The following is a 25,653-nucleotide window of genomic DNA, read 5'->3' on the forward strand; positions in this document are numbered from 1 at the left end:
ACAAAACTGTCCGGAGATTTACATATAACGAGATAATATAAATGCAATGTTTCAGTGTTCATGAATCATGATGTGGTTTAATATGATTTTCAATTACACCATTTTTACAATACGTCGAAAGGTGGCGTATAGAAATATGTATAAGGCGCAAGACGTATAAAATATCATTTTCATAATATTTTACCGATTAAGGTCGTATAAAATATAAATGTGTGGTTATAGCCTATAGGCACAAATTTACAGTGAAGAATAATGTACCTACACCTAGTGTAATACATTTCTGGTTGATTTTTACAACTACCTATACCTACAGTATACATACACATATCAGCTATACCTATATGTAAATTACACATGTCAGACAATAATAACAAAACCAAACCAAATGAAAACGTTAAATTAATATTGCGATTTTATTTTAATAGATCTTCAACAATGACCTTTTTCGCTATTACGAGATCAATGTCAAGGTCAGGAATAATCCGAACGATACCATGTTCGTTGGTTCCGCTCGGAGTGTCTCATCACCGGGTAAAGTTGCACAGCCGTGCTCATGGCCAATTTCCAAAATTAACGGTCATGTCAATAGATGTAACCTTAAGGGCATCAAGATTTATGATAATCACGAAACAATATAACATCCCATTCCAGTATTTCATTTATAAAAAATATCTACTTACATTTTGAAATACAAATATTGTAGATTTTTTTTCAAGCCATTCTTTAAAAATTAAAATATGTATGAAATTAACACTTAAGATTTATGAGCTTATATTAAACATTTGTTCTGACAATAACGATAAAAATTTCATCGAAACTATAGCATTCTATCTATAATGATTAAAACAATTTAATTCACATGTCGCCGAAGCTACAAAGATCAATAAAAAAAAAATTTTTAAAAATAATTCAATGTTTTATTAAATATCTCATCAAATAATTCATGTTTAATTTTAGAAATTCTGTTTTTGATTTAATTTTACTCTACCTAATTTAGCACCTTTATATTTATAAACCATACTAAGTAGTTTAAAAAATAAGTGTATCTTACATAAATCAAATAAAAAATAGAGACAAAAATTCAGTTTCAAAAAAATCATGGCTTTTAAGTAGGTATCATAACGTGTGTATAAATTATTCTTATACGCAATATTATGTTGTGACTTATAAGTATAATTAATCCACACCATAATACATAGTTATAAATTAATGCATTGCAAAAATCTCAGATTTGTTTTATTTTTATTTCTTTATTGTTTTGAAAAATATATGGACATCTCTAGTACGTTATACTATACATTAATGACCATAACTGATAACAATTATTTACGAGACACCAAGGTTGCGGAACAAATTTAAAGGTTCCAAAAAGTTACTCAAAGTAGGCCAATTCAAAAAGATAATTCGATCTTTTATTCACTAATTTTTACAGGCTTACAGCTCAGCAATAGATTTTCGTTAAATAGGTATATAAACTACTTGAGATTGAAATAATACATTTGTAAACAATGACAAGGTTACATGTAGGCAGTTTGAAAACAACAGACTTGATATATACGCTTAGAAACAAAAGAAATTAAATGCAAAGTCATTCAATGTGTTTAAATTGATAATTAATTAAAATAATTTTGAGTTTCAAAACGTAACCTAACTACCTAAGTATCTGATATAGTAATAGTTAAAAATAATATACATTTATATGGTTTAAAAAGTCATTAATTGAGTGACTTTAAAACTGAAAATCCACAAAATATCTATAGATACCTACCAGTTACCACACTATAGTATCATGATAGAAGTTTATGGAAAAATCAATTGGTACAACTTACAGTAGGTCACGATCTGATATTCAATCAAGAAATGATTCAGCTATCACCGTACAAAGGGGAAACAAATATAACCAATAGGTTTACACTGCAGGAAAAATGCTCTTAGGATAGTCTTAGAAGTATCGATAGACAACGACCTCTACCTACACCCAAAATTCTAGAGCAATAATTCATTATTTCTGTAAGCGCGCCTAAATTGATACCATTTTTGAAAATAATAATATATTGTACAACTACATCGTGCAACCGGTTTGCCCCCGTGTCAGAAGATATAATATGCTTAAGATGTGCTACAAGTTTTACTACAGTGTTTATATCGTACACCCATAAGAAATTAATCGATCATAACCGTGTAAGTAGAAGACAAGTTATTATTTATTTGTAGGTATTATTATGCACCATAGGTAATCATATCGTGTATCCCTATAAGCACTCTGCGATGTATTGGATTTCCAGATATAACTCGTATGCTTACTATAATATAGATACTCATTAAGTAAATGTAAAATTTATTTCGAAAAATACGCTCAACAATGCGTAAATAACACTCAACTTCACTATAAATCAAGCATTTGGTAGCGAAAAAAGGCACGATTTATTATAATAATATGAGATATTAAGGTGTTTGTTGTGTTTATCCTTGTCATTAAATACGGGTATGAATACACAAACGACTCGGGCTTGAATTATAAATTGATGTCAAGAAAACACAATATATTATAGCTGTAAATAAGTATATTATATTATAGAATCTCGATAAAACATACGCTAAAATATTAGCTAATGGAACTACTTGAAATTTCACTCGAATATATTATTTTCTTTGTAACACAACAGTTATTTGATGCATGATTAGAATTAATAAATCAAAAATACATACAGTATTATATTATAGTATTATTATTATCATTTGCATATGTTAGAAATATTAACTTTCTAATAAATTCATCACTGTAAAAGCAAATTCAGTTGGGGCGATGCATTTAATTATTGTCCCAAAGAAGATATTTAACTAATAACGATTTATTTTATTTATTCATAAAATAACTTCTTAGTATCTCAATCGAACTCTCCACAATATTTTTTTAACATATTTTTTAAAAAAGGCTAAAAATTATATTCTATAACTATAACCTAAAATACAAAGAATATCCATTCTTAAAATATTCAAATGCCTGAATAGTGAATAAATATATAGTTTTGATGTAAAAGACATTAAAATAAACTTTAAAATCGATATTATATCTAGAATTTCTAGTACTAACTTAGGATATTTTTAAATATTATCTAAAAACAAGGTAATAAAACTAACACAAATGACAAATAGACAATATAATAATAAAAACCTAATATAATAATTATAGGTGAACATATTGCTATGAAAAATAAAATAAAATTGTCTTATGTTTATTTTAAGACAAGTTCAAAACACGAACATTAGACTTTAATGAGTGACGAGTGTTATCATCTGAAATAAAATTGTAAAAACTAAAAACATTATATCTATTGTCTACTGTACGTAACTATTTTGATCGACAATAAAAGCGTTCTTATCTCGTAAAGTTGACATAACTACCTATTAGTCGTGTTAATGAATGAATATTCTAATACATCCCATTTGAAATACAAGATTCGTGAGTAGCACTTGACGTTCAGAGGGTAAATACACGAGTATATAGATAGTCCTAATAATCATATAAGCGTGAGCTGACTTCAATTTCTAGTCAAGTTTCAGATTACTCATACTTGGGATTAAACTTAAAAGAAATAACTATAGACAAAACCACAAATTTCCAACGGTTTTAAAGTCATCAACTATCAAGTATCATTATGTTGATGTCAACTGAACCTAAAATTTACGCTGTCAATAAGTTCTTATTCAATGTATATTTTTGCCAGATTGTTTATGTAGTAATTTTGGACTTATTATGGAGATTCACTAAAATGTTATGCCATAACAATCATCTCAAATTACCACGAGCTACCACTGATATAAATTAAATTTAAATTAAATAGAATACACATATCATTATCAAACATAATGTTATATAATTATATGTATTTTCAATGCTTCGAAAAAACTCCGGTTGAGCACCGTGCGCACACCTCTGCTAATAATATATAAAATATCATAGTCTTCTTACCGGATTGACGACGATTCTGTCTGACGAACCCTGGCTGCGTGCAGCGGTCTTCGCCCAAGAGAAATGAGTTGGGTTCCTGTTCTTCTGCCCAATTTTCCGTATTATTAGCCATGATGGGACCAATCGATTACACACAACGATACTGCTCGATCTTTGATTCCATCGGCTAGTGATGAATGTAATACTAGCTAATACCTACAAAAATAAAAGGAACAATGATATTATAAAGTATAAGGTGCAAGATTACTTAATTGCAATGAGCGATAATGGTATTTAGCAATCCTCGTCTGACGGGAAACTTAAATAATATTATCTAGAGTTCCAGGGTGATATTAAATTAAAAAAACTGCGGTATGTTATACTGCAATTGCGATGAAACCACACGGTAAGAATTAATATTACGATTAACTCGGCGGTGGCTGTAAATAGATATCCAGGTACCCATCACAGACCAGCATAAAGTCGCGGATGACATTATGCGATCGATAATAATAACTGTGGGTGGAACAAACTCGCTTACGATTATGATTTTATAATTTATGCATCACTATGGCTGTCATAAAAATAATAATAATATACACAACATACTATATTGGCGTGGTGGCGCGCAAAACCGACGCCGGTCGCGGTCGACAGCAGTTGATAACGCCGAGGGTATAGGAGCGATGGTCGACTGTACACACACGTACCTACCAACATGTGTCATGCGTACATAATCATACTCGTGTATAGGTTACCTAGGTATACCGTGTTCATGTGTGCAAGTACCTATGCGTGCGAGGAAATTTAGTTCAAGGAACGCATACTCCGCGTGTGCTCACAGGAAATCAAGGACTCGGAGTTATAAATAATAAGAAACCAACAACAACGAAAAAAACGATGTTATATTATATTATAATATAAAAATATTTTATCGTATACATGTCGTTATTCGGTATTGTTATTGTAAACACGCTCTATGGTACGTATATGTGATGGTGCGAGTGTCCGGCGCGTATCGTGTAATATGCCCACCTGAGCGCGCGCACCGACCGAGTGACCGGGAGTACGAGAGTTTCAGAGTTTGCTACAATATTGTTTTGTCTTATAAATATCATCTCATAAAAAAAAAAAAAAACAATGATGTAACATCTAAATGTACATCTAAACAATACATAAACTTTCATTTTTTTTAAAGTCCAATATATAGTCCAGAAAGAAAAGATCAGTTATGCGATCAATCGATCCGCATGCAGTACTATATTTAGACATAGCAATTTTCCATTTAGATTATTTATAAATATTTCTACAAATTTAACTCAATAATATGTCTAAAGACAAAATTTTATTTTTGTTTGCTTAAAGAAGCTGTTTCTTTAATTTGTATGATATTATATGGCATTATAGCTATTAGCTATACAGGGTGATTTTTTTATCGAAGAACACTCATACTCATACACTCATACTTTTTAAAATAATGAGTGTTCTTCGATAAAAAAATCACCCTGTATATGTATATATATATTTAGCAAACTATATTTCCATCATTCGTTTAATTTGAAAGTTGAAGTATACATTTCTCTTTATTGTTTATATAAAGTAACAGATATAAATAATTTTCAGAAGAAAATTATAAATAGAAATAGGTCAAATACCTTGAAACCAAACATTAAAAGGAAATTTATATTATGTCTCTCAAAACCCCTGAAAATATGCTACAGATTCAAGATTGACTATTTGTATCATCATTCGTCATGACGTCACGCAACAGGTACACAGTCGTACAGACTTTCAAATAAAATAATATTAATATTACTAATATTACTACATTATATACATATTGTAGTGCACAAAACACGACATCACGTAGTTATAAAGTAGGTATATACCTATTATTGCATATTATTATTAGGTATAATAAAAACACGATGAAATCGACGAGAAATACGAGATAGGATGACTGCTGCTCGTTTAGTAGGTACGTTATGGGTGTTAAAAAAATTGTCCAAAAATTGGTTGCTGACCATCAGAAAACATTGTAGATTTGTTTATAGGATTTTTCACTTTTAGTTTTTTAAGTTTTAAATATTGTGTCATAATAGTTGTACAAATAGTGTTTTCGATTTAGGATTTAATATTCTTTTACCGTTTTGTTTTTGGTTTTTAGTACCTACCGGTTTTGATAAGTATATTCATTTTGATATGGATATCATTTTCAATAATAAATCATCAAAATGATTTTGAAACCGGTCCTAAGCTCTGGACTTTCACTAATTTTTAGTAGCATAATATAGGTTTGCAGTATGAAATTTTGAGATATGCGTTGGCCCAGAGGTAATCTTCGAGTGTGACGCACACATTTTCGTATATATAAATATATAATATAATATATGAGGTAAATTAATAGATAAACATAGTTTACCTGTCTCTCTTCTTTACTTTTCGAACATAATATAATTAATATATTATGGTACTCTTCTGTTATTATATAATCCATGTTGGGTTGTTACACATTTTTAAGTAAATTGTTTTTTATTGTATATACCTATGTGGCTATATGCTATATGGTTATATAGGTTACCTAATTTTGATTATCAATCAATTTTCTACTGAAATTGTATGAAAAATAAATTTGTCAGTTAAATACCAAAAGGCTAAAATAGTGGTTATGAATGTCTTAAGGTGCCAGGTGGGTTTCCACTACACACGTTATTAGCGCAAATTATTTGTTGTGATTGGTTGGTTGTGTTAGGTTACCACATGGTTAACCACGTTACTGTGTTGTTGGACATATAGCTGAAGATTTTACGTGCACACGGCTAACACGTACCTATAGTAAAAACCCCGCCTTCAAGCCCAGTCTGAAATAATAATCATCTCGCTATCACCATTCACCATAACCATGGTAAGCCACAACGGTATAAAAGGTCTGAAGATTTTTCGACTGTCATAAACTAACTTTATATTACAGACGATAATAAATAATTTTTCAGACTTTAAATCACTATAACTTCAAAACCAAATCTAAATGTTTGATCAGTTCACATTACTATTTATAACTTGAATATTTCTTATCTGACTTAAATTATTACATTTTCCCCACTATTCTATTAAAAAGTGATATAAATCGTATGACAAACAAGTAATTCGTCCACAATTTTAATTTCATCGATATATTTTCTAGAAGGCACAGTTAACATGAATTCATTGGTTGTTTATTACTTTTCTACAAAGAATTTGTTATTGCCAATCCATCATAATTGGATATATATTTATAAAATACCAGTGAGTAGTGACAATAGGAAAAATGAATATTTGTCATGATTAATTATTATCACGAATGTTAAAATTCACATCATTCAATTATTATAGATAGGTAACTAAAAAAATCAATTTATATTTAATATATAGAATATAGACTAATGAGAAGTTAAAATTATATTTTTACATAATTTTAATTTTATAAAGTGTGATATAACTGATTTACCTAAATAAACATCATTTTATTTACAATAATTTTATAAAATAATAGAATATAAATTTTAATAAATGATAAACATAAATTACAAAATATTATTAATTATTTAATTATATGTGGATATTTTTGTTGTTGTTAAAATTATACAATTTATCATTTTTAATTTGTATTGAATTTTTTAGGTGACTTGTATTTAAATTGCGAGTGTATATATTATATTATTCTATAGTTTATATAACTGCTTTTATACAAACACAGAGCTAGATACATATGGCACACAACACTTTAATATCATTTTTCAAACTATTCAATAACGTAAACGTATAACTTTACTAATTTATCAAGAGTTTCTTTTAAAAAAATTATAAATTAGCGACTAAAATAGTATTAAAACTATTAAATGTGAACTTATTAGAAACAAAATTACGATAATTGATCATTAAATGATGTCAATAATTTTTAAATTTTAAACCATTTTAAATATTGTTTATATCCTAAAATGTAAATTATTTATTACGATATTAGAAATTCCTTTTTTAAATCAATGCACAATTATTATGTATACAATAACATATTTTTTTTTAAATTTTGTGAGAGAATCATTTAATTTAAAAAGTATATTTCTATAAATTGTATTAGGTATATTAAAAATATAATGGTAATTAAAAAAATTAAAATAATTTCTAAGTAGTTAAAAATAAAGAAATGTTACCTAATATCTGATTAATTTTCATCGTTAATTTAATAATATAAAATGTGAAATGAATAACATAGGTAAAGCATGCGGTAAAATATTGTTCCTCTATTGAAATTTTACCTAATATCACGTTCAATAGGGGCCCCAAGTATGATTGCCCATAGGGCGCCAATCATAGTTAGCACTGCACTATTTGTATACGTCTAAAGTAAAGTAAATTAATTTTCCGATCGGATTTATCACGTAGACTATAAGACGATAAAACAATATCTGTTCATAGATTGGGAAAAGCATCAGAGTAACTGTTACAGAAGCACAAATCACTGTAATAAACTAATAAATAAAACACTAAAAATCCACATTCGCCATGGGTCATCTACTCATCTGTATAAAAGGAGCCACAGAATTTACCAATCATGGAGACCCTATTACACATCATACATTCCTCCACGCGATATTTGTTAATGGTCAAAGCTTACTTTAGGCGCCTCTGCGTACCCAACCAACGTGTATTTATGACGTCATCGACATCACATCAACTCCGTGTATATTTATGTAAGGCGAACGTGTGTGACATAGTACCAGAGTTATGTAAATCTATTTTTGTCTATTTTAAAACGATAGCCTAAGCCCTTAGCTTCTTTTTATCATCTATATTGATGTCAAACATGAAACATGATACGAATGTACACGTTTACATGGATCTATCGGAAAGCGGTGTGCCTGCCGTGTCACAAACAAACCGAGACTGCGTTCACCCCACACAGCCACACATCACACTTAATATATATATATATATTATATTATTTCATATAGTTTGTGTTTTGATTCGACTATATCGAGGAGCCCATGAGAAAAGAAAAATTTTATTGAATACGATTTAATATCAATCGTTTGTCGCGGGACAGACTTACCGCGCCGCGGAGGACGTGCAGGACTATACGATCGCAATACAACTGTCGGCGCAGACCACGGTAACCACACTATATATAATACCTAGTACCTAGCCATACGAATAAATAAGTATATAATAGAGACACGAACGAAAAATCCTAACACGCGCCCGCGAACGAATGACGAGTTTGTCTATACATACACGACGGCCGATATAATAAAAACGTGTAAAAAATGTCGCAACTACGAATATTATTATAATCCATTACTATATTATTGTGGTCGTCGTTTTGCGTGCAATGTTGTGACGGCCAAAAGTGCACTTATTGTAGTGGTGTGTGTATACAAACGGTATCGTTTATTAGCGCACTTCACACTTGCAGCAGCGGACGGTCGCGCGCGACACGTGCAAAATGGAACGCCGACGGACGCGAATATACGATACTATATCCGGGCGAGCGCGCGTGCTGCACGGAACGCGACAGAAACCAGACTTGAGCGGATACGCGCGGACACACCGGTTTTTGTGGCGGCGGCAGTCGCGGATCATTGAAGAGTAAAAAAAACGTATACAATATACGCGCGCGCGCGCGCGCGCTCACACACACACAGACGCACAAATGTGTTATATTAAGCGTGTGTGTGTGTGTGTGTGTGTGTGTGTGTGTGAGTATGTGTGTAATGTAATAAAAACAAACGTATAAATAATAATTATAATTATAATGATAATAAATGTGTACGTAAGACGTGGAGATCGCGGTCACAGAATTTCCACCACCAAATCAGATCCCATGTCATATAATAACATTATAATATTATTATTGTACATGTTAGATATTATTATGTATAGTATATATTTTATAGAGATAGAGGTACCTACCACCCAACTGCGGTTTATCGTATCAAAATGCAGGTCATCATGCATCGTAGTCCGAGGGGAAAAAGCGCGCCCGCGATGCATATAGGTACGACCGGTTTACGCTACGATTAGGATTTGAGACGTTTCTCGCGCGTTTTTTACGTTAGTTTTTTTCATTAAACTACATCGGAATATAATATTATGTTATTATCATGCATAATATCCTATACGGGCATGGATGTTATAGAATGTAAAAATCGACGAGTAGTATTACCACGGCGAACGCACAAGATAGATTTTTTCGTATAATGTTGTTGTATTATACTTGAGTTACTGCGTAGCCGCGTAGGTGGGTACATCTTATACCTACGTCTGGTCATTATGCGTTCCACAGTAAAATATTTAATTCTAATAATGTCGAGTAGTATAATAAATTATGTTATGATAATTTAAGAAACGGAAACGAAAATAGTTGTACGCTTCCTAAGTAAAATTAAAAGTGATTTCAAGACTTAATAAGACTTAATAAGATATAGGTATAACAAAGTTATACAGGCATACAGTAATTAATATAATTATTAATAGATAGGTGCCATATAGATATAATATATAAACCGGGGTTATAGAAAAAACTAAACGTACAACAAACAAACAAAAGTGAAAACACGTTTAGAAGGCACAATATTATGAGTCTTGGGCGCCTCGGGAATGCTATATATACGGCACTCATAGCGACTATCTGGCTTATTTTATAATGCTAAAAATCTATAAAAACATTTTTTCACCTATTGTCAAGGTGTTTTTCAATTGTAATTGAAATAATGTGAGAAATACAAATCTTAAGAAAATAATTTTGAAATTTAAAAAAAATAAGGATTGCACTGTAGTCTATTAAGTTTGTATTTTATAATATAAATATAATGAAACACGATGTTTTATTTATTATTTTTATAGTGTTATAAGTTATAGCAAGCAAATCACTGGAAAATATGATGATCCACATTTTCTTGCCACGCGTGAAAAAAAAATTATTTTTACTCGAATTTTTAAATCGTTTTTAAGTCTTATGAAAAAATCACTTTGCTTCATATAGTAAAGCACTAAGGCCTTACTTATGGATAATATTAAATTGTTATTAAAAATAACAATTTTGACCCAGCTTACAAAACTGACGTATTCTTATACCAGATTAGAAGAAAACATATGAGTGACATGTCATAACAACATATTTTTACAACCTAATTGAAAAAAATGGCCTTCTTATAATTAGGTACAAAATATTAACACACCCTAACAATCGTATTTAAACTCAAGCTACCCCAATTTAAAATTTAAATAAACAATAGATTTTACATATTATATATAATAGGTATAGTAGAAAACGTTACGATAATATCATTTTACCTAGATCAATATTTTATATCTATAATATATTAAAATGTTCGAGTAAATAAACTAATAATAATAAATAAAAAATAAAAAATACTACGATAAAAATAATGAATTACGCAGGTGAAAATAAATGTACTATAAACTGTATATATATATACTGTAAACCAATATACAGCAGCTTTTTATGGACACACACATGAATTGTTATAAAATTTTAGCTAGCTCAAGCGAATGTTTAATACATATTATGATATAGGTAATCTAATTTTTTAAATAAAAATAAAAAATATTTTAATTGGAAACCAATAATAGTTGCTATTCGTTTCAGCTATAATACAAACTCAGATAGCGATGATCGCGTAGACAGTAGACACTTCCATAATATTGTAATCCATAGATATAAAAGAAAATATTTAAATTATAATAATTTGCTCATAAAACACACATTGAATATGATTTGAAGACAAGTAAAAAATAAAATGAATACTGCAATGTAAGAACCTATATTCGTATAATTTCATCTACAAAATTATAGATTACATATTATTTTAACTATTAATAAGGCACAACAGTTTATTATGAGTGAATTTAAAATGTGTGCCTGCTATTAAGACTTTTACCTATGGATAAACTGACTAGTTAGTGACTATAATGTATATTTTATACTATTTAAACATTAAGCTATATACATTAGGGTAATTTTATTGTAAACATCATGGTGTATAGGTATAGAGTAGCTATTAGGTACCGGCTATACCTTAAATAATACATTCCAACAGGCTCCATCTTTCTTACAATGTAAATGGGTTAATGTACAATAATAAATGATTCAATATGTGTTTATAATCTATAGATACTAAAATTATACAATGAAGGTGGGTTATATTTTATTACGTAATAATATACTAGATACATTTGGATTAATTTATACTGAATATTTACTTTGATATAACATTGATTTATGATTTTTGATTTTTTTTTTTTGTCGGCAAAATAAGTTAAACATAGTAAATAGGTTTTAACTAAAAATCAATATACAAATTATCTAATTACTAGATAGTACTACCTATACTTAAATATTTTTGTAGTTATTTATAGTAATAAATAAATAAAATTGTTTACCTACTTTTAATATCGATGACGATTGTGCTCTTGTGTAGTGCCATTCACACATCGACGAATTAAATGGAATTTAAATTGTAAGCTCGACAATTTAAATTCCACACAACCTTGCTAATGTAGGTAGCAATATAAATTCAAATTCTTTATAATATTGTAATTCGTACAAAATATTATAAAGGTACTCCGAAAATTGTTTACCTAAATTCAGTAATAAATATTTTTAACAGGTTTGACGCATGATTAATGCAAATACCTTACAATATCTATCATTAAAATATACTTCTTAAAATAACATTTCGATCGTCAATAATACTTTCATAACATTTTTTTTCAAATTCACAATTATTGAAATATCCAATATAGATAGGTGCCAATAATGTTAAATTTATGGTACTAATCATTTTTTTTTTTTTTTTTATATATATAAACAAATATGTTTCCAAGTTTTATTACGCCGTGGAAAACAAGCACACGGAATTTATTATAAGTATTTACACTTTATAATAATATTATAGAATATTAAATTATTAAAAAAATATATTGTAATATTGTGATCAGGAAAACGCTTTAAAAAATTTAATTAAAGATCTTTAAAGATTAAAGAGTCAAATATATGGTATAGTAAGTCAATTATATTTCAGTTCTCAAAAGAAAATATTAATTATTTCCAAAGATATTGCATAATATGTTCCAACATGAATTCAGACTTTTATTGTAAGTGGGCAATTAAATTACCTACAGGTAAATAACTGTTGTTTTTCTACGAAATGATGCGGTATTAGAATACAGAAATGAAATAAATCAAATATACTAACATTCTAGACTTCTAGTAGATATTTATCATTTAAGCAACAGACTGTCAATGTATAGAAAATTATTGAAGATAAAGTAAATAAGTAGGTTGTAGTAGGTACCTATTATTAAATATTCTAAAATATTGTTAGGTGCCTATAATACTTAATACCAAATAAAGAATCGCCAGCTGGTAAAATGAAAATATCATTGTATTAGGAATGAAAAATAAATGAAGAACTATTATCAAAATGATGATAATATAGCTGAAGCAAGACAATAATAAATTTGTAAATCATACAAAAAGGTAGGTAGGTACATAAGTTTTAGTAAAGAGAGATCTTTTCAACATAAATTTCATAGGTCATACGAGAGAAAATGGGAGACGGATATAGTATTATTGTGTTATTGAATATAAAAGTGTGTCCGATCTGCATTTAATATTTGATACAATAATGCAATAACGCATAAATCTCTACAAAACACCTACACTCGTACAAACAACAATACTCTATAGCCTGTAGGTACACTTGTTTTCTCGGACGGTTTCGTCTTGTGGATTGTATTATTAAATTTTTGTGTGCGTATTACATATAGAGCCAAATGAGTTTATCATGGTCACTATACGTAATGAAACTAAAATTATAGGTAGGCATTATACTATCTACCATTATAAATATAATATTCCGTATTCAATTTGACGTCTATTTTTACGGATGATTATAGGCACGAGTTATGAGGTCTGTCAGTGTACCTACTACCTATATAATATATGTACCAGTGAGAAACAGATCGACGCATAATATAGGTACAACGACTGGTGATACTGCAAACTCAAACTGGACCAATTAGTCAAAATTGAAAAATTTTAATTTTTTTTACGAACAAGGTTGAGAATATCTTGTCATTGGAATAATGTTTTTATTTTATAATTATGAGAAATGTTTTCTTTCTTATACTTCGAAAATTCATAAGAAACGATGTTATTACGGTATAACTCTCCTGCTGCTTACCCCATATTTGTTATTTGTATACTCATTGTGTTAATTATATTATTCAAGGATGTGCAATTACCTTGTATTAGATTTAAAAGTAAAATATGTTCATAAAAAATATCTATGCGACATTGGTTCTGTGTTGTACTGTACCTCTATATTGACCAAATGGAATGTTATTTTCTTAATGGATTTTACATAAGTCCCTGAATGATATTTATTATGTTTTGCTAAATCTCATTAAAACACCAAGTCAAGTGGATTTTAAACAATAAGTAAATATCAAAAATACAATCCTTGGTTCATAACTAAACAATTATTAGGTACTCATTTATTTTTAAACTGGTAAAGTCAATATTTAACGGTACCGGGTAGCAATAAAGTAAATTAATAAATATGTTTTAATTTAAATAGTACTTTTCACTTTAAATATTATAATATGTACGATATATCACTTAAAACCTGAATTTTATCTAAAGTCTATACAAATAAGAATCAAATTCATTAAGTCGTACCTACACTCGTATCCCTATATATTTAGATTATGTCTGTTTCAGACAGTCATTCGAAACATCATTATAGAATCAATATTCCGCGGCCTTTTTAAAAAATTTCCTAGGCAACAATTGCAATTTTCATTAATTTTGATAGGTACGATTCTAACTTATTATTTATTAATTTTAGATTCTGAGCGGAGCGATGAATGTATTGATTTTACAATGATGTGTGTGTCTGTGTACATAGTAAGTTGTTGAAATAGTGCTTCAATTTTCAAATTCAGTATCTTATCCGGTCGGATCGTGAATCTAGTTTATGCATTGGGGATGTAAAATTTCAAGTAGTTTTCAAAAGCACCGGGAAAAACAAAAAAAAAATAATTATGAAAATCGGGAATTTTTACGCAAAATAATTTTTTAAGAAAATCGATTAGAGATATTGGTGTAACTCTAAAAAAAATTACCATAGACACATGAGGTTTTCACTGCACGTTTATACTAGCATTTTCTATACTTGATAAAATATTCAAAATATTTCAAATCTTTTTAAGTTATTTATAGACATTTGAAATTTTCAGTTTTTTTTTAGTTTTTTATTCTATAAATATCGATTAAATTTGATTCAATGAGTCATAAAACTTTATGAAAATTTACTACAAGGTTCCTCATAAGTTTATATAATAGCAGTTGTAAAATATTAAAAATAAATGGGCACTTAATTTTATAACCATTTAAAGTTCAAATTTTGATGAAATTTATTTAATTGAAAATTTACAAATTCTCTAGTTGTTAAAAATGTATGAAACGTTTAAATTGTATAGCCAGAAGCGCTAACTGTTTTTAAACCACTGGGGTAAATCCTATTTGAGAGTAGGTACCACCTACCGACCTACCCACCCACCCAAAACGGATTAAAGGGAGCACCTCTTTAAAAAAAGACTATAGTTTAAGTTTTAAACTTCAAGTTATAAGGAGAATAATATATCTTTAATACTATTAAGTATTTATCCTATATTATGTAACAAAAGCAGTCACTCATGAGTCATGACCCATCACCTAAAAATGTTCTGGGCCTCTGGGGGACTTTACCCCACTTTCCATAGGTAGGTACGTGTTCGGCCGTTCGGTGCCACTGTTTATAGCTATAAGGATTGAAAATTCAAAACAAGGTTCCACGTAAGTAGTTAAATCTGCTACAAAAAAAATCTAAAAACTAGATAAACACAGTTTTTTTTTTTCATAGTTAGGTATTTTAAGTTCAAATTTGGAAGAAAATAATTACATATTAAATAATAAAGAATAACAATTTTATTCATATTGTTGTAATTTAAAAATATTATTAGTGGTACTTAAATTTCTAGAATATACTTTATATTCTAATATAAATATTTAATAATAAATTGTATATACCTACTATGAATGACCAAGTAAGTCAGGTACATAATGAATCTGATTTGATTAATTTGGAATTAATTTTATAGGTATCTTTACTTTTTTTTTTTGAAAAATAACAATATAATTAATATAGTATAACATATCCTTGACTAACAAACCATCTGCACTCAGAATCGTTTTTCGTATAATGATATTATATAATTTAACTCAAATTTAATACCATCCATTACAGTAACCCACTGTAAAGCAGAGCAACATATACTTACTTACCCACTTTTTTTATTGTTGTGGTGAATTATTATTATTGTATTTCACTTCATGTGTTATAAAAAAATGATTTTAGTTATAATATACCTAATACTGTCTACAAGGATGGATGCCTTCAAATTTGTAAGCTAGTATAATAATTAAACGAATGCTAGAAAAAAGTCTCCATTACTAAAATCATATACCTAAGCAAATCTGGAAAATATTCAAAACAAATTTAAAATCTTGATTAGGTGCTCAATTATATCAAGGATTTAATTTAGTTATTTTGTTTAAGTATATTCGGCTTTAAAATATATATTTTTTTAACTTATCATATTTAAACATAAATATAAGTTTAGGTAAAATTACCTCTGTAATGGCAATGTTCATTTTTTTATCTGTGTACTACCCTGCTTTATAATTTATTGTCTTTCCGACTTTAGTTATTATTTTCAAGAAAATAATATGTAAAATCAATACCTCTTTTGTAATACCAAATTCATTGAACGTTCAATAGATATTGGATTATAATATAATACATATATAGATACAATAGATGATTACATATCAAACAAAGAATTTATAAAAATTACAAAATGTGAATTACAATAATTTTTAGTATTATTTAAATATTTAACAAGTATTTATTTGTTCATACTTATTAGGTAACTATATGAATATGAAACATAACAAACATTTGGACAGGTTTAGAATTTTGTATTTAAAGTACTAAGTACCAAATGTTATCATTATATTATGGTATGAGAATATTAAGATTAAGAGCCATATTATAATATCATGATATAACTGCAATTTACAAATCTCAATTAATTGGATAATATTCTGAAAAATTATAAATTGGTAGTTAGTGAAATAAAATAAATTTTGAAACAAATTAACACATGAATTGGTATAAAACATTTTACATTTTTGCTCCATGGTCTGATAGATTAAATATTGAAGAGTATAGTTACATTATAAAATGCAATACAATATTTTAAATTCTTAGTTAGTGAAACTATGAGAAATAATAATAAACAATATATTATTACAAAGTAAAAAGTATAGTTTAAAATATTTTTTATTATTCGCAATAAAAATTTTTAAACACAAATAAAACATTTTTACAACTCAAATTGTATTTAACAGCTATACAATTACATATATTAATATATTATTACAAGTACAATAGATCGTAAATATAATAAACATTATATATAACATGGTTTTCATAGAACACAGCCAACATTTACTTTAAAAATTCGTCACAATTTTCATTAAACATGTGGTAAAATTATAATAGGACTTAAATATAATAAGGTATAACAAAAACCTTAACTAAAAATAATCAAACTCAACTTAAATCACTTGGTTGCCTGACATAATTTTTTCAATATCTACTATTTCTTTAGGACAATCTTCACTTAATACTTCAATACTGTTCTCAGTGACCAACACATCATCTTCTATTCGTATACCCAATCCAAGGAATTCTTCATGAACTCTTACATTATTTTTACTTATATAAACACCTAAAATTAAATAATTTTAAAATATGTTATACAATTTTTGGGACTTTTAAGAACATTTAACAACATAATAACTAACCAGGTTCCACTGTTAAGATAAAACCAGGTTCAGTTTTGATACTTTTTTTGATTGTACCAACATCATGTACGTCCATACCCAAATAATGACTAACATGATGAGGACACAATGCACGGGCAAGCTAAAAATGTAAATAATCTATTTTACAGTTTCATTCTAAAAAAATAAAATCATCTACATAACATTATAATACTTACCATATTTAACTCTGAAGGATCAACATTTTTTTTAAATACATGGGCTGCTGCCAAAGTTTTTCCTAACTTAAAACACATGGCTTCATACAATGTGTCTAATGATGGACGGGCTTGACACATGTCAATCAATTCTTTTTGAACACAGAGAGTAGCTTCATATAATGTCTTTTGAGCGTCAGAAAACCATCCATTTGCTGGCCATGTCCGGGATATATCACTTGAGTATCCATGATATTCACAGCCTAGTTAATAATAATAAGTGTTATTAATTGCTAATACTTTATACAGTTAAAACTCTAAGGGGATAACTTTGAATATGCAAATTATAACTTCATCAAAGTATTACCTATAACATACACAAATTATTATACATGAATATTCATTTTATCTTACCAGCATCTACAAGAATTAAATCCCCATCCTTGATTTGTTGTTTGTTGTCAATGTAATGCAAGGTATTAGCATTATTTCCAGCAGCAACCACTGGAGGATATGCAAGATATTCAGCTCCACCCATTCGACATTCATAGTCCAACCTAGCATACAGTTGATGTTCGGTTGACCTTGGTTTTGTTGACATCATTGCTTCAATAAACGCTTTAGAAGCTATTTGACAACTTTGTCGCATTAATCTTTGTTCAGCTAATGACTTATATAACCGTAATCTGTGACAGTGCTCTACCAAACTATCATCTAGCTACAAATATATTATTATGAACTATAAATTCAGAATCATAGTTTGGACAAACAAACAACAGGTAATAATTAAATATTAAATTATTATTTGCAAAATAAAGTATTATTATTATTATTATTATAATAAAATAACAATAAAAGATAATGATCAGTTGTCAATTACCTAAAATGAACTCACATAAATTGAATTTTCAGCAGCAGCATTATTGACAGTCTTATCAACAGCACTTTGGACTTTTTGCTTTTGATTATACCATAGAACACAATTATTATGCCCTTTCAGTTCAAACATTATAAATTCTGAAAGCTGGGGTAATATTTTGCCATCATCGACACCAAAAATTAATGGCGCACTTTCAGCTCCTGCAGACAAATTATTCTTAACAGTTACAAGAACCATAAAATATATTGAAATTGTCTACTTGTACTAGGTCCATTCCACAACTCAGATTGAGGATCATAAGTCTTGAGAAATAGAGTTGATGTAAAGTTATCAACAGAATTACCGCACAAAACCAAAGCACTGTCAGTTTCTTGGCATCCACTAAAATATAAAAAATCCGTATTTTGTCTAAACGGATATGGAATGTGGTCAGACATGTACTGCCTAATGGCTGACGGTATAACAATTACATGGTAAAAATCTTTTCTTGTACTTAATACTGACTCCATTAATTTCCGCCTTCTAATCATAAATTCTTCTTTTTGTATACCGGGGACAAGCTGAAATGTATTGTGTGATTAATTTATATTTCATTAGGTTCGCTTTTACATGGTTTGTCTCTATAATACTCACTTCACCTTTCATCACTAAATGTGGATGAGATTCGTCTGTGGGTTGGCCGCAAATCAACGGTGTTTTCACTATATTTTTCATACTCATCTGGTGTATACATCTACTATTATTTGACCAAAATTCTGTTAATTTCCCTGTAATCAAAATGCAACACACAATATTATTATGTTCGAAACATTTAGTGGAAACTGTATAAAGAAAGAACTACTGAATTATCTCACCTGTATAATTACTCAAACACAATAATCGAGCACGAGGATACATTTTTGTAAAATATAATAAATACAGTACAGTATTAGAAAGGTCTTTAAATTATCAAATTCAGACATTCAGTAAAAATTTTGAAAGTGATTCTTTTGAAAAATCATATTGGCAGGTGTAGTGTATCCAAACCAGCGAAAATATTATCGTAAAACACTTGGTGTAATGGTGTTTTTTATCATCAGTTATCGTTTTGATATTCTTAGGATTTTATAACTTATTATAAATAACAAAAAATCACTTCTTATATTCTGGAAAGTCAAATGATTTTTGTTCTAATACTTAAAATTCTGAATAATCACTAAACATAAAACAATCCAAATTTTGAATGTGAATAGACGATTATTAATTTAAAATTAAAGTTGTAACCCTTATCATTGATTAATATTCTATCGTTTTATATTACACACAATAAACGCCATCACTCATCTATAATATTGATGAACTGGTAGCTCTGCCTTTTCCTCACAAAACACGTGAGATTTTGAATTTTTATTGGTTATATCATTTTGTAGAAATGTATACTATTGATAACAAAATATTCAAAATAATAATTAATATTAAGATTTAAAAAAAAGTAAACAGTAACTACTAATAACTGTAAGTTAACAACTAAAACGTAAGTATTAAATATTAATTAAAAACTAATATCAAATATGCATATTAAATTTGCATAGATCATAACAATATATTTTTTTTTTTAATTTAAAAATAATATCTTAAATCGTATTGCAGAATACAAGCGAGAGATTTATAAACATGGCAACCATTTCAGAATTTAAACTATTATTTGACAAATTTTTACTGGAAAATAAATCTCCGACTGGAGAAATTGTGAAAAAAAAATATTATTTTCCTGTTGATCAGTTAACGGTGAGAACACATTCATTAAAATCTACAAACTAATGTTTAAGTATACATACTATTCATAAATATTTGTTGTAGACAATTTACTCATCTATGCTGAAAACTACCAATATACAATGGTCACAATTTCAACAAATGTTAATTAATTATGTTGAAAATGTGGATTTTTGTTATTACTCATGGGAATGTTTTTCATTAATTGTACAGCATTTGAACACAGACAAAACAAATGTATACATGTTTACAAATCTTTTAGGATTAATTAAAATTCCTACTGAAAAAAATGAAGACCATAAATTATTATTTAAAAGTAACAGTAAGTATACATAACAATATTTATAATAGACCAATAAGTTAATAATTTGTGGATTTGTTTAATAGAACGACCTCAATTTAAATATAATTCAGAACAATTAAAATCGTGGGTTACATTAGTTTGGGATGGTATGAAACCGTTCATGTTGTCAAATATCAAAATTAGAAGAGAGATGTTAACTTTGTTGATAGAAAAAATGCAAATGAATTTAAATAATCCTCTTGTAACTGCAGACTTTCTAATGGATTCATTGGATACTCGTATGTTTTCATTTATATTCTATTTGTGCTTTATTATTAATACATTTATATAGTAGTCATTAATATGTTGTTACTTGTTTATTACATTTATAGCTGGCCCCGTTTCAATATTAGGACTTCAAGGCATTTTTATTTTGGTCAAGGATTATAATTTGTAAGTAAACATTTAATTATACTCTAATTATTTGTTTTTTAATATAACAGGAAGTTAAATGATAGGTAATGTTAGTTACTTGAATTTAATTTTTTTTATTATTGTTTCTAAACAGAGAATGTCCAAATATTTATGGGAAACTATACAACTTTTTTACCACTGATATGTTTAGTTATCGGTATAAAACCAGATTGTTTTATTTAGCCGATATATTTCTTCGTTCAACGTAAGTAATTTCAAACATTTTGATCAAACCAAATATAAATACCATGTTAAATAGTGTCATAATAAAAGTCTGTAAAATCTTGCACTTTAAAAATCAAAATATTTTAGAAAAACTGACAAAATTACCTAACCTTTAAGTTTGATAATAATATATCACTTTTATATTAAAAGGACGTCTCACCTGCATGTGTTGTCTCTGCCTTACAAATGTAGAACATGAAAACTATTCTTGTTTGGGACAAATGATCTACCTCAGTATACCTTTATAGTAGAATTATCAAAATTCCACAACTCCGCATAGATAAGAACTTTATCTGTGTTATAGCGATGTTATTTTTTTGATGGCACAAACCAATGATTTATAATAACCAAACAAAAAAATAAAAATAAATTTTTTTTCCTAAGCTAATAACTTTATTTATATTTATGTTATCAAAAAAATAACGATGCTGTGACACAGATAAAGTTCTTACTTCTATATTGTGGAATTCTGATAATTCTACTATAAATACTGAGAGAAAACAGTTATCCTACGCAAGTACAGTTTTTGCTATGTTTTAAATTTGTAAGACGGAGACAACACATGCAGGTGAAGCATCTTCTTAAAGTTAACTACACAAAATTCATTCACCTGAGCGTAAATTTGGTATGTTGTTTACTTGTATGTTTGTGAGATGAAGACAAAACAACTGGATATGAAGTACTCTTAAGAATTAGCCACGGCAATTTTTATATATAAGAATTATTTAAGGTTCTGAGTGAAGTAAATTAATGTATTGATTTTACAATGATGTGTAGGGGTAGTAAAAATGCTTAGATTTCCTACTTCAATATTCTGAAAGAAAAGTAAATCTAATTGGTACTTTGTGGTCAAAAATTGAATATTCCCATTAGTTTTCAAAAGCCTGGGAAAAAAAAAAAAACATTTTAAAGAATTGTGATTATGTGTATTAATTGTTTTTTTTTTTTGTAATCGCTCTAGAACTATAGGTATTTAAATATTTATAAATATTTTTATGACCATTTTCCATAAAAGGTTGATAATTTAATAATTAAAATTGATAACAATATAAAAATTACAATGTTTTTGGTAAAAATTGAACCTTTTTTTTAGGAATACTATTGGTAAAATAAATTACTATAATATCCAAAAAAAACATATCATTAAATATTTATTTATTTTATATTTAACGCCAATCGGCTTCTAAATATAGGAACTTGACATTCAATGACAGACCCAATTTACTCAGAATATTATATTTTACTAAACAATGGTGTATTATTAAATTTTGAATTCAACACATCCATTATAGTGTCCCATTTAACACCTTAATAACTTATAATTTATTAAAAATATTTATATGTTAATTCAATTTATTTTGCTCTAATCTTATGTTTATTTATTTATTATAGTCATTTACCAGAGCTGCTAGTTGCTGCATTTGTTAAACGGATGGCTAGACTTTCATTAATAGCACCGCCTACTGATATAAAAATTATGGCAGCATTTATAGGAAATTTATTAATTAGACATCCACCACTAAAAGTATTGATCCAAAGTGATTCCGTTGGTAATTTTAGATATTTAAAAACATAATATATGTATATTTTTTTAATTTAATAATAATATTATTAAAATTACTTGTTTGACTTTTAGTTGGTTCTGATCCTTATATTTTTGAAGAAAAAGATCCACTAAAATCAAATGCATTAAACAGCTCATTATGGGAACTTGTTTCTCTAAAACAACACATTTTACCAAAAGTGGGAAAATCAGTAAATTTTTTATTTAAAAAATTGCCACAAGTTGAATGGGACATGAGTGAATTATTAGATGATTCTTATGAAAGTGTAAGTAAAAATTACTTTTGTTTCATAAAAAGGTATTGATTCATTATGCATTATAAATTTAATATCTAGTCACTGACTAAAAGCTATTAAAAAATATACATAATATCTCAATTAATATATACTGTAAATTTAATTATAGTGATTGTGTCATGTCATATAGTGCATGCTTCAACCCCGCAATCCAATCTCAACACATAACGACATAACACTCTTTTACGTTAAAATTTTTTTTTTTATGATTTTATAGTACCTTTTAAAGTAAAATCATCTGTTACAAAATTATTAATTGTAGAAAAAAATCCCTGATGATAAATACTTTCAGCAATTTTAACAGTTTACTTAAAAGTTGAAATAAACTTAATACACTAAGATCGAAAATCAAAAATAATAAAATAAATATTGAAGACTTCCTAAAAGCAATCGCTTTGAAAGTGCACTGTAATAATAACTAGGAAATATAATTACAAATTTCATTTTAATTTATATACAATTATTATTATTATTATTAATATAACCCCCAGTGTTGTGGCATATATTTTTTTATGAAATTGACAATTTTGAACACATTGATTTTATTTCCAATATTTATATATTATTAAAATATTAAAATTATATTAATAAAATGTTCACCAATCCCTAGTATAAATTTACTATAATGCAACTAAGAATTGTTTCCAACTACCAAAAAGTATTAAGGACAATGTTTTTGAGGCTTTGGCATATTTTGTACTTGTATTTTACTTTGTATATTTATTTTTATGATTTTTTAAGTTTTTACTTTTTTCCAAGACACCATACATTTTTTATTTCATTTTCCGAAGTAAATTATTAATTAGAGTATTTAAATGTATAAGATAAATAAAATTTCGAAGAAATGGGTAATTAGTTATTAATTATATCCTATAAGTATTTAGTTGAGATTAATGAAGTAGTTGCAGGGGTGTAGCTAGGATCTTTTTTGTGGTAGGCCTACTATAAACAGACATTTTTTTATAAGCCTACCATAATTTCTAAGTTGCCAATGATTATTTTGATCATTATTTAATAATTAATAACTTAAAACAAAACAAATTGAACCTAAAAATAAGTAGATAGTTTCAAAAGAGGAATTTTTATTGAAGTACCTAAATATGTAAGATGAGGAGGAAAATGGTGACAATAATAACAAAAAAACAGCATTTTGCGTAACTGAATATTCCAACTAAGGATACTTACTATACCAACTGCTTTAAAAACATCGATGTTTTCCAGAAATAACTGTATGCAAAGCACTTTCGTCACAAGTTGAACTTAGATCGAGAACATTCAATTTAAAAAGTTCATTGGAATTTGTTTGTTTCAAATCTGATTTTATTGATTCAACTTCTGTATTAGATATACAATGGTCAGGAAAATCAATTTTTGACAAATTCAAAACACTTGAAACATTTTCAGTGACATCATTTGATTTTAGTATATTAGGAATCAACAACCGTTTTATATTATTTATTAAACGTACACATTGTACACTGTAAAGACTAATGACCATTCGGAATTGCAAATTGCATAATACTAGTAAATTATAGGTAGGTACTAGGACACTAGGTAAATGTTTATGAGTGGATAGTTGTGAAATTAAATTCCAATAAAACTCTATAACAAGAATTTTGTAAGCTACGATTTAATCAATTACCTATTTTTCAATATTATTTCTCATATATTATCGACTAGTGCAATAGTTTTAATGATATTTTAATGATGTCGCTGTCGTGATGTAGCCAAATTATTATAGTGTTTTAATAATATTATACTGTTGTAAAAACGTGTATAAGTGTCTAAATTTATTATTTTTAATATTATTGGTTTTTTTTCTAGAGAAAATTTGGGTAGGCCTGGGCCTACCTACTGACTACGCTCCTAAGTAGGGACATTTTTCACTGTACACTTCTATACCACTTATCTAATTTTTAAATACTAATTACCAGGACTAGGATTTATATGCAACAGCATGTTTTTTTTTGCGACTTCTGATTATTGATTTTGTCAGTAATGTCCACGAATTTTAATTTTGCATGTTTTTGCATATTTTGGATAAAATGCATATTATATTGAATAAAATGA

General features: G+C 27.7%; 3 protein-coding genes across 7 annotated transcripts in view; 1 reads left to right on the top strand and 2 right to left on the bottom strand.

Moving 5' to 3' along the window:
- Window positions 1-9,517, bottom strand: part of LOC107165004 (organic cation transporter protein-like) — a 62,029-nt gene extending 52,512 nt beyond the window's left edge. Inside the window, exons 1-2 of one of the 3 annotated variants that reach the window (XM_089228567.1) lie at window positions 9,291-9,517; window positions 3,974-4,168 (exon numbers count right to left, since the gene is read on the bottom strand). In XM_089228567.1, the coding sequence (XP_089084693.1) occupies window positions 3,974-4,085 (112 nt within the window). In that variant the 5' untranslated portion in view covers window positions 4,086-4,168; window positions 9,291-9,517. Of the gene's footprint in view, window positions 1-3,973; window positions 4,169-4,561; window positions 4,579-9,041 lie in introns of those variants that run through there. The other 2 variants (XM_089228568.1, XM_089228569.1) reach the window with 2 other exon arrangements.
- Window positions 1-25,653, top strand: part of LOC107165019 (nucleolar complex protein 4 homolog B) — a 567,342-nt gene that overhangs the window by 540,155 nt on the left and 1,534 nt on the right. Inside the window, exons 1-8 of one of the 2 annotated variants that reach the window (XM_015513066.2) lie at window positions 20,342-20,499; window positions 20,616-20,753; window positions 20,826-21,063; window positions 21,129-21,323; window positions 21,417-21,477; window positions 21,593-21,703; window positions 23,116-23,273; window positions 23,360-23,553. In XM_015513066.2, the coding sequence (XP_015368552.2) occupies window positions 20,640-20,753; window positions 20,826-21,063; window positions 21,129-21,323; window positions 21,417-21,477; window positions 21,593-21,703; window positions 23,116-23,273; window positions 23,360-23,553 (1,071 nt within the window). In that variant the 5' untranslated portion in view covers window positions 20,342-20,499; window positions 20,616-20,639. Of the gene's footprint in view, window positions 1-20,341; window positions 20,500-20,615; window positions 20,754-20,825; window positions 21,064-21,128; window positions 21,324-21,416; window positions 21,478-21,592; window positions 21,704-23,115; window positions 23,274-23,359; window positions 23,554-25,653 lie in introns of those variants that run through there. The other variant, XM_089228570.1, reaches the window with a different exon arrangement.
- Window positions 17,386-20,214, bottom strand: LOC107165018 (xaa-Pro aminopeptidase 3-like). Of its 2 annotated transcripts, XM_015513063.2 has the most exons (8): window positions 19,841-20,214; window positions 19,620-19,753; window positions 19,246-19,546; window positions 19,002-19,186; window positions 18,521-18,824; window positions 18,128-18,369; window positions 17,931-18,051; window positions 17,386-17,854 (listed from the first exon to the last, which is right to left on the bottom strand). In XM_015513063.2, the coding sequence occupies exons 1-8, from the start codon at window positions 19,881-19,883 to the stop codon at window positions 17,682-17,684; spliced, it is 1,503 nt and encodes a 500-aa protein (XP_015368549.2). In that variant the 5' UTR covers window positions 19,884-20,214; the 3' UTR covers window positions 17,386-17,681. The 2 variants fall into 2 exon arrangements, with proteins under 2 accessions (XP_015368549.2, XP_015368550.2); XM_015513064.2 differs by lacking the exon at window positions 19,841-20,214 and having other exon boundaries at window positions 19,625-19,758.

This window comes from Diuraphis noxia, unplaced genomic scaffold (assembly GCF_037042655.1).
Source record: "Diuraphis noxia isolate RWA-SAM2 unplaced genomic scaffold, SU_Dnox_SAM2 contig0005, whole genome shotgun sequence".
Taxonomy (NCBI): domain Eukaryota; kingdom Metazoa; phylum Arthropoda; class Insecta; order Hemiptera; family Aphididae; genus Diuraphis; species Diuraphis noxia.

What these genes read in the sequence shown, in the direction of transcription:
- LOC107165018 (XM_015513063.2), bottom strand. Translation starts at nt 19,883, where the DNA reads ATGTATCCTCGTGCTCGATTATTGTGTTTGAGTAATTATACAG. An exon ending in TTTAATTCTTGTAGATGCTG is followed by an intron (nt 18,370 to 18,520) that starts GTAAGATAAAAT and finishes ATTATTAACTAG; the next exon opens with GCTGTGAATATCATGGATAC. An exon ending in ATCCTTCAGAGTTAAATATG is followed by an intron (nt 18,052 to 18,127) that starts GTAAGTATTATA and finishes TTACATTTTTAG; the next exon opens with CTTGCCCGTGCATTGTGTCC.